At 34.1% G+C, this 12,139-nt stretch overlaps 1 protein-coding gene and 1 long non-coding RNA gene across 22 annotated transcripts in view; one reads left to right on the forward strand and one right to left on the reverse strand.

Annotated features, from left to right (window-relative positions):
- The window catches only part of EPB41 (erythrocyte membrane protein band 4.1), a 240,694-nt gene that overhangs the window by 42,258 nt on the left and 186,297 nt on the right, over nt 1-12,139 (reverse strand). For 11 of the 21 annotated variants that reach the window (XM_058304760.2, XM_004455665.5, XM_071217589.1 and 8 more), the window contains 2 exons: nt 12,063-12,125; nt 7,665-7,841 (listed from right to left, as the gene is read on the reverse strand). In XM_058304760.2, the coding sequence (XP_058160743.1) occupies nt 7,665-7,841; nt 12,063-12,125 (240 nt within the window). Of the gene's footprint in view, nt 1-5,479; nt 5,531-7,664; nt 7,842-12,062; nt 12,126-12,139 lie in introns of all 21 variants that reach the window. The other 10 variants (XM_058304765.2, XM_058304761.2, XM_004455667.4 and 7 more) reach the window with 5 other exon arrangements.
- LOC131279889 (uncharacterized) overlaps nt 1-12,139 on the forward strand; it is a 59,889-nt gene that overhangs the window by 32,594 nt on the left and 15,156 nt on the right. The window lies entirely within an intron of this gene.

Raw genomic sequence — 12,139 nt, forward strand, 5'->3', positions numbered from 1 at the left:
ATGCCTTTTTGATGTCATACACTATAGAGTACAGGAGGCAAATATGGTTACCCCATGTCATACAAACTACAGAATAAGGAGTTGGCCCAGTTTCTAGTACCCAAATACAAATAGGGGCAGCTCAAGTGAAATGAAAAAAAAAAATTCTGCGTGTAATATAACAGTCTATCTTTACAGTCTGCTGTAAAGAAATTTGAAACTACAATGTAAACTATGGTCCATGCGGTGTGGCAGTGCTCAAGGGTATATTCACCAAATGCAATGAATGTGCCTCACTGATGAAAGGGGATGCTGATGTGGGAAGAACAGGGATGGGAGTGGGTAGGAGGTAGGGGGGTGGAGAGTGGGGTATATGGGAACCTCTTATGTTTTTTAACGTAATGTTTTGTGTGTTCTATTTTTTTTTAAAAAAAGACAATAAACAAAAGACAAAAAAAGAAATTTGAGATTTTATAATTTCTATGAAAAGGAACAGGATAGCAACTCTGTAGAGAAGTTCTATATATCTTTACTATACTCAATGCCCTGGGGAAAAAAGCAACAATAATAAATGTCTCATAGTATTTTTGCCTTTTCTGTCTTCCTTTGGTAAGTGTGTGGCCACTGGGTAAAGCCCAAGTGAAAATTTTGATTGGTAATGGCAATTTAAAAATAAATGTACTTCTAATGATTAGCATGACCTATATACTCATATGTAGGTATTTTAGAAGTGACTTAGGAAATTAGGAGAAAATGAATTTGTTTACATCCACAGAAAATTCAGAGTAAAATTTACAATAACTTAATAGAAAGAAATATACCAGGTTGTAGAATGACAACTGGAAATCTACTCAAAACTGGTTAGATCTGCTCGGCTATTGAAATCCACAGATAATTCCTAGTCTGATTTTAGTCAACAAAGTCAATCTTTTCTCCCCTCAAAACTTTTACTGAAAATGTAAACAAGCAGTAAAATTGACCCATGCAAATTGAATGTCTTTCAGATTCCAAGTGTCAGCATATAAGAAAATTGCTAAAATATAGGTCCAAAATATAGATGTTGGGTTTATTTTCAAGTATTCCACTTGGAAAAAACAAATTGCTTACAAGTAGGATGAATTTGGAAAGATATTTTTAACTTCAGTAGTTTTAAGTGCATGGTCAAATATCAATGAAGAGACGGAAATACACACAGCTATTTAAATGCTTACTTTCAAGAAACAATTCCAAGAAGTTTTTATAATCTTTATGTTCTTGGCTCTCTAAAGACCAAGAATTGATCTGCTGTTAAAATGACAACTAGAACCTTTGGTTCCTGGAATGCTACAGATTCATTCTCATGAGAAAGGTTTGTCTCCATGCTACTAAGTGGAAATCTGGTCACCAAGTAGTCAAGTGAACTGAGTCACCCTGGAAATAAATGGCAAAACCAAGGCAAAACCCCCAAGACTTTTTACTGGTCTATATTGATGCTTTTAATCCAAATAGTTTTTTATGTATCAACCTACCATTAAGAAGCTAAACCAGGGTAAAAACAATAAACAGTTATTTAGATCTCTCTATGGTATTAAGAATAAAATGAGGTGAGGGAAGGAAACCAAGAATATTTACAGCTTTATGTTACAAATATAGGAAAAATCCTATATTTGTATAGTGTACTTTGTTTGGGTAACAAAAAGCTGGAAAATCCAGTATTTTTCCTCTGATAACTATGATTGGTATTATCTTTGAAGCCTACATTGGCCAGTGTAGTGCAATACAAAGGTTTGGCCATTCTCTTCTTCACCATTCTTACTCTATTAATGGATGAAAAGACCTTTCCTTATACTATCAGTAAATACCTCTGAGGACTCCTGTCAAGTTTCAGAAAACTGAAAGTATCTATGGCTTAGACTAGAATTTTAATGGTCCTATAGAATAATTCCAACACCAAGGGAGACATAATTCAGGGTAAAGTTTATAATAATAATTAATAAAAAACTGTGTACAAGGATGAAAACTGGAAATATAATCTCAGTTATAAAAGTATTAATAAAATTCTAATATTTCATTTTTAGTTCCTTAAAAAAAATCCAAAATAATTTAATCAATGCTATAGTTGCATTTGTTCATTAAAGAAAGCTCTTATGCCTCTATTTCACAGACAAAGGGGAATACTTGTAATTACCACTTTCTGTGTTAGAGAGTAGCTTTGCAATATTTTAAGTAGATTTGAGGTTTCTCTTTTCTTATTATGAGTTAATAAATAAATATGCTTAATTACAAAATATTAACAATAAACAGACAGCATGTGACATGAAAGAAGGATACTCATACAAGATTTTAAAATTTAACTATCCCTTGCTTCTTTTCCCATTTTTTGGGAAGTCCTATAATGACACAGTAGTGGTTCTCAGGAAATAACAGAGAATTATTTCTACATGTCTTGAAAAATAATAGAATAATATTGGTGGATGTTGAAGGACAAAAGCTTCTTGGCTTTACTATTCTCTTTTGTTCTAAGAGGCCATCTCCTCAAAGACAAAAAGTCTTGTTTAGAAGTTTCATCAATGAAAAGGGTTGAGAAATAAAGTGCAAAACTCTGCTTGATAACCGTATAAATTCAGATTTCAAAACAAATATTTAAGACATTAACAAAATCATTCATATTGGTACATTCATATGGACATTAAAAGCAAGCTACATGCAAGGTTTCACTAATATTGGGGTAAAAAATAATTGGTTAGGCATCAGTTCTGTTTCAAACAGAAGGTGCACTAATATTTACATTCAGGGAAGCCTTAAAATCAACATGCAAACAGAGGACACATATTTATCACAACAGTACTTTAGCTCACAAGGCCACTGATTAAAAACAATTGACTTCAACACAAAGTGAAAGAACAAACAGGACTGAAGTGCATCAGGAAAACGAAGTATGTAAATATATATCTTAAGCTTATCATAATGGCTCAATATTGCTTCTAGTGACATAATTAATTAATTCAGAAATAAGCCACACTGTATTTTAATTCTGAAAAGGGTATGTTTTACAGATCATGAATAAACCTGTATTTTAGGACTTTTAAAGATGGGTAGGAGAAAGAATAGTGTGGGAAATTCAGCCATGCCTAGAAGCTACAGAAACCAGCACCATTTGCCATAAGCCATCAATACCCTACTTGTGAAAAGATGGCATTTACCTTTTTCAGATATCTGTACACTAGCAGAATAAAATCAACAGTCCCTGGACATCTCAGAAATACTTATAAGAAGGCCACAGAAGTCAAAAGCCCTTTTCCAGAAAAGGCCTTTGTTTATACTGGTTATGGGTTTGTAGATTAAAATGTATCATTTTAAGGCTTCTGAAAGGTTAGCCAGTCAAAATTTTTTTCTTAAACTACAGAGCCCATGCCACACAAATGATGGTAGATGATTAGGAAAATATTCCATCAAACGTTTTTAGAGAGAATCCTCCTTTGTGAGAAGTACTAGAGAGGTGAACATAGCAACGGTAAATAGTAAAAACATGCAGGATCTAAGAGTTAAAGCTTTTGGGGAAAGTACCAAATTGCCATATACTTAAATCTGATTTGGCTGTGCAGTATAAAGGCTTGTTAAACTTCAGTACATAAAAAGTTCAACAATTTTTAAAGTTCAACCAATGGCTTGGGCAATTCACTCCTACTCCTTTACACCACAAGTCACATACTCTACAAAGAGTAACATTTTATTGGCAGAAAAGCATTCACAAGAGCTCTCCTAAGACAGTGAAGAATCAAGATCAGAACGCATTATACAGAAGTAAACACAGTAGAAGCAACAGACAAAAATTCAATGGTTTTAGTCTTGACATTTCAGATGAGCACCCTGTTTTCTGATCACAGAAAGACCAACCACCAAATAGCCAATGCAAGGACCACAAGAAAAGACATCATGAAAGGAATACGAGGAGATGGAAAAGTACTAGAGTAGAGGTGGCACTTTTTGAGAGACTTGTGATCCTCAGGAATTGGAATAGAAACCTTGGGAAGATTTTCTTCATTTTCTTGCTGGGGCAAGTCTCTTTCAGTAGATCTCTCTTGCCTTTTAATTTTCTCTTCATCCTGTACTAACAGAGCACGTTGCTGTGTCTGCTTTCATGGTAGAAGATCAAGAAAGACAGAGAAAGATGAACAAAATGACATGAAAAATGCTCAAAAACGATACTTGGGGATGTGCAAAGGTTTTGGGAAGATCTTTTGGACATTCTTCACTTTAGCTTCACTTTCCTTAGGCAATATTTCCTAGAAAAGTATTTATAACTCATTAGGGTGCTCAACAGTTAAGTTTCTGAATTAATCAACATTAGAGCTTCTGAAAGTTCAAGAAACCACTTGCCTTCCTTTGTTACATTATTAACTCCTCCTTCAGAGGATATTCACATATGAACTTTGGGTTACTTTTCATTGCTTTGGCACTGCCAATTTTGCTTAGATCAAGTGAGCAAAGCCAGTAATGAAGCATTTTCTTGCCATCAGAAAAGTTAATTTTATTACAAATAGAATGGCAGAATATAAAAAGATAATCTCATATCTCTTCATATAGACTTAAAAAACTGCAACAGTTCTTTTGGTATGGTAATTAGCTTTTGCTCAAGGGAGTAAAAATCTTAGTTTTATACATTTTAAAGCCTGCAAAATAAAAAACAAAAATATAAAAGTTTATAACGTGCCTCCAAGGTCTACTTAAGTCGAACACACATGATTCAATTCTTGGAAACCTTACACATACAAAAAAGGAAAAAAAAACCAACCACCAAATTTTAAGCAATCGCAAACTTCCTCCCTCTTTCTCAGAGTCATGATTAAAAATAATAACAACCATCATGAAGGCTTATGTATTATATAAAGCAAATGCTTTTGATACTTTTAAGGAAAGTTTTTTTTTCCCAATTTGAGTAGTTTTTTTCCCCCTGTCCCCCAAATTTCTGTACTCTGCCCTCCATAGTTAAGACATGTTATCTATGAAAGGAAAAACTTGGCTCTAAGTTCTCTCAGTTGAGCCAGTCTTCTCTGATCAGTTTGGAAGTTCGACACTGGTTCTTTGCACACCCCTAAGTGATATGTATCAGGGAGAAAGTAGCTGGGGGACTGGTCAGCAAAAAGAAAAAAGAAAAAGAAAGGATGCAAAATTATAATGATTTTTAAAGAAAAAAATAGGGGGAGAAGAAAGACAACATAAAAAGAATAGGGTACAATTAAATTTATTTTCTTTCTAAATACATATTTACATCTTCATGCAGCTTTTCAACCAGCCATGCGCCGAAATAAGCAAATTGAAAGCTGCAAAAGCTGCAGCAGTGAAAATGTTACACGTTAGCCCAAAAGGCTGTGGATGTGAATTTACAACTACAGCCAAAAGAAAAAGGAAAAAAAAAATTACTCAGCAGCTGCTGTTCAGTTCTGGGGGGATTATGTGCTTAGTGCCATGACAAGAGCAAATTCTGATGGAGAAGCACAAGTCATAACAGCAGCTTTACCTCTGGCCCACCAACCTTTCTTTCCGAGGGAAGGATAGAGGTTTTCTTCACCTGGTCATACACAAATTATATAAAATTCAGTTGTATTGCAATGCAGCAACAATGCTGTTAAAGGTGGAAGAGGTATCCCCAGAGAAAAGAAATATTGTCCTAAATATTAAAGGAAAAGTAAGATACTCCAGACAGGGGAATTATCCTGATATTAAAAGGTTATCATAGTAGAGCTCTTATTTGTTACATAATTTATTTAGAGGGGTAACGTATGTAAGCATAAGAGTTAAAATTGCTGAAGGTTTCTTCATGAATTTAATTCAGTTTATAAAATGTTATTTCTTTAAAGTCCACAGAACAATATCTCTATTCCCAATACCAGATCTAAGATGATTTCTGGAGGGTTTCTATTAAAAGACATGATATATTTTTAACTGGAGACCAATTCAAATTTAACCTAACCTCATCCAAGAGTCATTAAGTTACTTTTTCAAAGCAGTAGAGCATCTTTTATAACTTGCTCAGAGTTAAAAAGAAAATTTCTAAAAAATATGCAGTTATGGTTTGTAGTTAGAGCTAACTAGGTCAGAGAGCAATGAGGCATTTTCTCATGGAGCCACAGACTTATAGAATTTTATAGTTAGTGAGGACCTTAACTATCACCCTATAAGCTAGGTCCTGACAAGAAGTGACTTGTTCAGAATTATTCATTAGACTATGATTAGCCTGACTCTCTCAATGAAATGAAGCCACTACCACTGCTATATCCTTTATGACTCGTATTGCTAGAGACTTTATCAGAATAAAGTATTTGACACTGAGAGTGGTAGTCTCCCAGAAGTTAGGATCATTGTTTCAGTTCTGGGTACATTCTCTAGAGCCACAAGGCACAACTAATGTCCCTTTATATCAGGGAATGGAATCTGAGAGACGGTTAGTAAGAAAAAGAGTCTTCTATTATCCCTAGTAATTCTATTTTTCTACTTAACATTTAAGTATTCTCCAGCCTTACTTGGATAAACTCATTCAACTCTGTTCAGAAGTTGTTAGCCAATTTTAATCAGTTTTCAAAAATACAAGAAGTATCCTTTGTGGACCGAGTTTTATCATCTCCAGTTTCAGAAACTAAACAATAATTTGGATAGTTCCGCATGAATTCAAAATATAAAAACAAGTTTTTTAATTATTAAGATGTAGGAGGGGGAGGGATGGGGGTATACAGAATCCCCCTATATTTTCAATGTATCATTTATGGAATCTACAGCTTCTTCAAAAATAAAATAAAAATTATTAAGACATCATTTTGCCTCTCTTAACTAGAATTGCTATTGCTTTGGGGGAAAACAAGCAAATAATTTTTAAATCAGTGTAATCACTCAATGAGTCATTGGGACTAATAATACATATAAAGTGACTGTTTATATAAATATTTAACCTGTATAGGCAAAAGATTAAGTAAAGGATCTTTGGGTATATGCTCAAGGTAACTTTCAAGATATTCTCATTACACAGATTCATTTATTCAGATAAAAGATTTCTAAAATAGGTAATGACAACAATAGAAAAACAGCCCCTGGAAAGTATTTCTGGCCTCCTCTAAATGTGACTATCTTATAAAACAGCATATTAAAAGTTTGATTTTACTGTTTATAAATAAAAAATAAATTGTCAATAGTGTTTCTAAAATTTAAGTACTATCATTAATTCTTGGTGTTCTCCATTCTCTGGTTTAGGAGCCTCCTTGGTTTATTACATAATTATGGCTAAACATTCCAGACATTACTAAGTTGTACAAATGTTCAAATAAAGTAAAAAAAAAAAAAAAAAGATAATCCCTTTCCAATTTTGACTTTACTAAATTTAGTAAACTCGCTGGTCCTTGAAGGCAAGTTTGAATATAAACAAAGCTCTACTGGCTTATGGTCAATTTGTAAACACACAGCTGCAGACAGTGCTCAGAGGCTCCTCTACTAATCATTTACTGGTGGCTCTAAATGGCTCCCATAATTGGATTGGGTAGCCCACTAACATAAAAAAACAATATTTGATTATGAATGCCTTAAAACTGAAAAAAATTGGTAAGGCACCAAAGTTAAATTTCAACTCTAACCTTTCCCTCAGATATAGAATATTAATAAACAAAGATATTTATTCTGTTCATTCTGGTAGTTGCTCACATGGACAAAATACTCACTCCTTCTCCTGTGGGGATTTGCCCATTGATGTTAAGTGTTCGGAAGGGAGAGTGAGTGGACAAACGTTTATCCCATTCACTAGGCCGTGGTTCTGGTACAGATTCCATGAAGTTCTTTTTCAGCTCACTGATGCTGGCATGATGTTTTTTAATCTCTTCTTGACTCTTGTCTAAGTCCTAAAGTTAAAATGACAAAGATGCAAAACAATAAATACTCGGGGATGTACCAAGAGCAGCCCATCAGAGACTATGGGCACTGGCAGAAAACATACTATATCTAGGATAATGTGCCTAATCCACAAACTGTATTCAAACTGTAAATATACTACATAGTATATTTGCTTGGTTTTGTTTTTTTTTTTAACAAGGTGCTTTTCTTGGAAGCAGTGAAGCGTCATAACCCCTTAGCTCTTAGTAGTTACAGAGTTCACTTTACATAAAGAATTTACTCCTTAATTTTATCTCTTCCTCCCACTATGCTAGATCTCCAACTCCCCAACCCGAGAGGGTAATCCCACAATTCAGCCTCAGCTTGATATGAACTGATTTAGGCTCTGCTTAGGCAGGATGGAGATCACAACTGATAAGGAAAAACCATTAAACAAGGACGGCTGAAAGATTCAACTCCCACCACTGGCTTTATTTTGCATTGGTCATGTGCAGCTATTCAGTCTTCCTCTAGTTCTATCTGGGGATAGTTTTGCTTCCCTCTTAGTAGGTGGCTGTTGTTGCTTTTAGATAAACAGGAACATTCCTTTCTTGATATGACTTTATGACTGACATTCCTTACTCAAGCCTCCAGAGCAGATTGTTATTACCTCTGGAAAATCACTCAAGGGTATGGAATATAATGGCTGCTTTTCTTTGCCAATGCTATTTACATGCATTAAAAATTGTATGCTTTCTAACTTCTAACAGCTTCATTACATTCCTTACTTAGTACAATTCAAAGTGAAGACCTTCTAGTAACCTTCAATGGGTTGGAAGTGAGTAAACAAGAGTTTGTCAAATACTTAGTATAGCTCCTTAACAATTTAAAATAAATGACTGTTCCAGAAATTTGAATACTGGGCAACCTGTGGTAGGGACAAGCTCTTAAATGGAATATTCTAGGGAGAAATGATAAAAACTAAGGTTAATAAAGCATGAACTAAAAATAATATTTAGGTTTATGTAACAGGAGTTAAGAAATATTAAGTATAAAAGTATAAAAGGAATGTCAAGAGACGGTCCAAAACAAGAACTTTCAAAAGAAGACTTAACCAAATATAGTCTGGGAGATGCAACTTGAGGACAAAAACTCAAATGTTTTTTGTCTAACACACTTAGAAAAAACTCAAAAGAGCTATGCTTGAGATCAAAATATGTGGGAGTCTGTCACTTGATAACTGATGAAAATTATGTTTATTATATATCAAAGAATCTCTGTATCCAAGAAAAGCATGCTAAATAAATCTTCTGATATGTTGTGTATATTTTGGGATTAGTCTTTCTTTTTTGGCTCTGTGGGAAACAGCCTAATTTTGGGGGGGAAAAATTGGAATTAGTTTAAATCTAAATTTGTTTGAAGGTTTTTCCTTAGGGAAATATAGGCCTCAACTAAATAAAACTTTTCCAAAGTAATGCCAAAGGGGAAATAGCATAGGAAAAAGAATCAGTAAGATACAAGAAAATAATTTTGATTCTGAAGGTGGTCATTCAGAAAATTCAGTTACTGGTCTACCCTTTTTATTTATTCAAGACTGAACCATGTACATTTGCTTTGTGATCCATCAAGGAAAACCAACCCCAAAAGGACAATCCTATAGCTCCCCCATAAGAGTACCACATGCCTGCTGGAATGAAATGTAAGTATATCTCACGAATATTGGTTTCGCTATGGGAAAATAGCAGTTTGCACTTTAGTTCTAGCTAAAAGCAAGAAAAGCATGTTTACTAGTTAAGGAAAAGCATAAACAAGCTCATTCAAAGACTCAGCGGTAAGCTGATCAACTGAGACCCACATGGCCCCACTAGGCACCTAAGGCCCTATGACCCAGTTCCTGATTTGAATTTCTATCTGCTTGGGCCAAGAACAACTTAACACTTTACACATAAAGAAGGGTTAAAAGTGAGAATGGAGCAAAACAAAAGTGAGCAAGAGATACTAGGTCGGATCACAACTCTCTGGATTAGACTTTTAACATGAGAGATGGTGATATGTTATTCTTCTTGCCTAGTTTTTGATTGGCTTGGAACCTGAGAAAATAAATGTTCCAATAAATCAGCAGCTTCTTATGGCACTTTCTCAATCTTTCTTAGCTGGCTTTGTTGGAAGCCTGTGGGGGCACAGAGTAAAATTAAGATCTCAAAGGGACCTGTTCCAAATAGAATTTGTCATAGACATGCTACAGGTTCTCTCTGGGAGATGGAGGAGGAGGCGGTAGATCTAAAAATGAATATGACCTTATTTGTGCCAGAACAAAGCATTAGTGAGGGTGGGGTAGGAGTAAGGGGAGGAGGGATGCTTTAAAAAAAAAAAAAAACTGCCTAAGTGACAGATAACTTGGGAGAACTTTCTTAGGGAAAAAAAAACCTCCTTTTTACAATGTCTCAAGAATGATGGTTGGCCAGATTACCTTGGCTGTTTTCCGATTAGACACTTTTTGATGCCTACCATCTTATAATTTTAGCAACAAACCAAATACTTCATTAAATATAAAATATTCTCAAAAGGCAGTTTTAATTTTCAAACACACACTTATTTAGGAATCTTTTCTCAAAGCTGTCAATGAAATGCTGGGAAAAATCACATCACACACAAGCACTTGGTAAGTCTAGAAGCCATAACACACCTCACAGAACAAATGGCAAATATATGATTGGTACTACCGGTTCCAGTTAGAAGGAAGCACTGAAGATGAATTAGTCAAAAAACAACAATAAAAAAACATAAATTTGGAATTGGGGGATGTTACATTGCTGAGTATAAGGAGATCAACTGACACCTATTATCTTTCCTATTCTCTGAAGACAGAAGACAGAGGTTTTCCAGCTTTGGAAAACTTCATGTTACATGACATAAACATATGTAAAGCACTTGGTATTTTGCCCAGTATGCAGTACATGCTTAATGAAGGCTGGCCAGTAGTATAATTTTTATTAATTTTACCAAAATACCTTATATACAGCAAAATAAAACATATATAGACAAAGAAAAAGAGGAGGTTAAGTAATTTTTAGAGGCCATATATTAAACCAGAGATCATTCAGAAAAGTTTCCTCAAACTACCAGTTTAATATTTATCACATTTAAAATATGTTCATAATTCAGGTCTCAACTAAAACATTACTTTGTCAGAAACACCTTCCCTGATTGCCTTCCAAAAAAATCTTTAAATGTCGAAAAAAATTTTAATAAGTTAAAACCTTGATACCAGAGTTAAAACTCATTTCTTTTGGCTCTGTCTTAAGTATAGTTGTAAGATACAATTCTGCTCATCAGGTTCCAAAGGTGACTTTTTCTGATTCAGAAACTAACTTAGTTGCTGTTTTTTCCATATAGAAGAATTCTCATTTCCTTATTTTTTCCTCTAAACTTCTAATTAGTTTTATATTTCTGTATCTAATGTGGAATCCAAAACTAAGTAAAATACACAAATATAGGTCTGCTAAAATCATACCAATGTGGAATATAATGGGAATGGGATGTTACTATTTCTGAATGGAAAACTATAGTTAGTAGAGTTAGACAGACCCTAACTCAAATCCTAAATTTACCAATTTACCAGCTCTGTGATCTTAGGGAAATTAAATTACTTAAATTCTCTAAGCCTTGATTTTCTTATCTTTAAAATAATGATGTTGTATTCACAGGCTTATTTTTGAAAGTAAATTATCTTATCTCCTAGTAGGTACTCATTAAATGCTAGGCTCCCTTTCTTCTCTTCTGTGCCTTACTTTTTTTTTTCTTTCCCCTCTCCTATCAGTTTCAAGTATCTCCAATATTTTAAGTCCTTTCTGAATTATTATTTTTCCCTACTTTTCCACACTGCCTTACTTCAGAAGATGAAAAAAATAATGCAAATTTGCTTCTTGAAACACTTTGAAAATTCAAAGACCTTTTAGCAGTGATGTAGAACTTTCTAAAGTGGGTAAAACAATGGAACCATGAGAAGGAGAAGTATTCCCAATCATATATTTTTAACGTAAGTATGAGAGATGGAAATAAATGGAAATAAAAAGTATCAGGAGGAGAGATGGTTGCGTTATCTTCAAGTTTATCAACATGCAAAAGCATTTTAAACCTAAAATTCTCTCATGCAATGGCATGCAAAAACAAATGCAGCATAGAAAGAAGAAAATGGAATGCAGAAGTTCCAGGGCATCAACTGAAATAAGCTTCAAGTTCATACAAACCTCCAACATTAAATTGCTATGTCTGATATAAATGCTTTCACCATCTAGTCTCTCTCTTTTTTTCTGTGAAAATGAAA

The sequence above is a fragment of the Dasypus novemcinctus genome, chromosome 9 (genome assembly GCF_030445035.2).
Source record: "Dasypus novemcinctus isolate mDasNov1 chromosome 9, mDasNov1.1.hap2, whole genome shotgun sequence".
In the NCBI taxonomy this organism is placed as follows: Eukaryota; Metazoa; Chordata; class Mammalia; order Cingulata; family Dasypodidae; genus Dasypus; species Dasypus novemcinctus.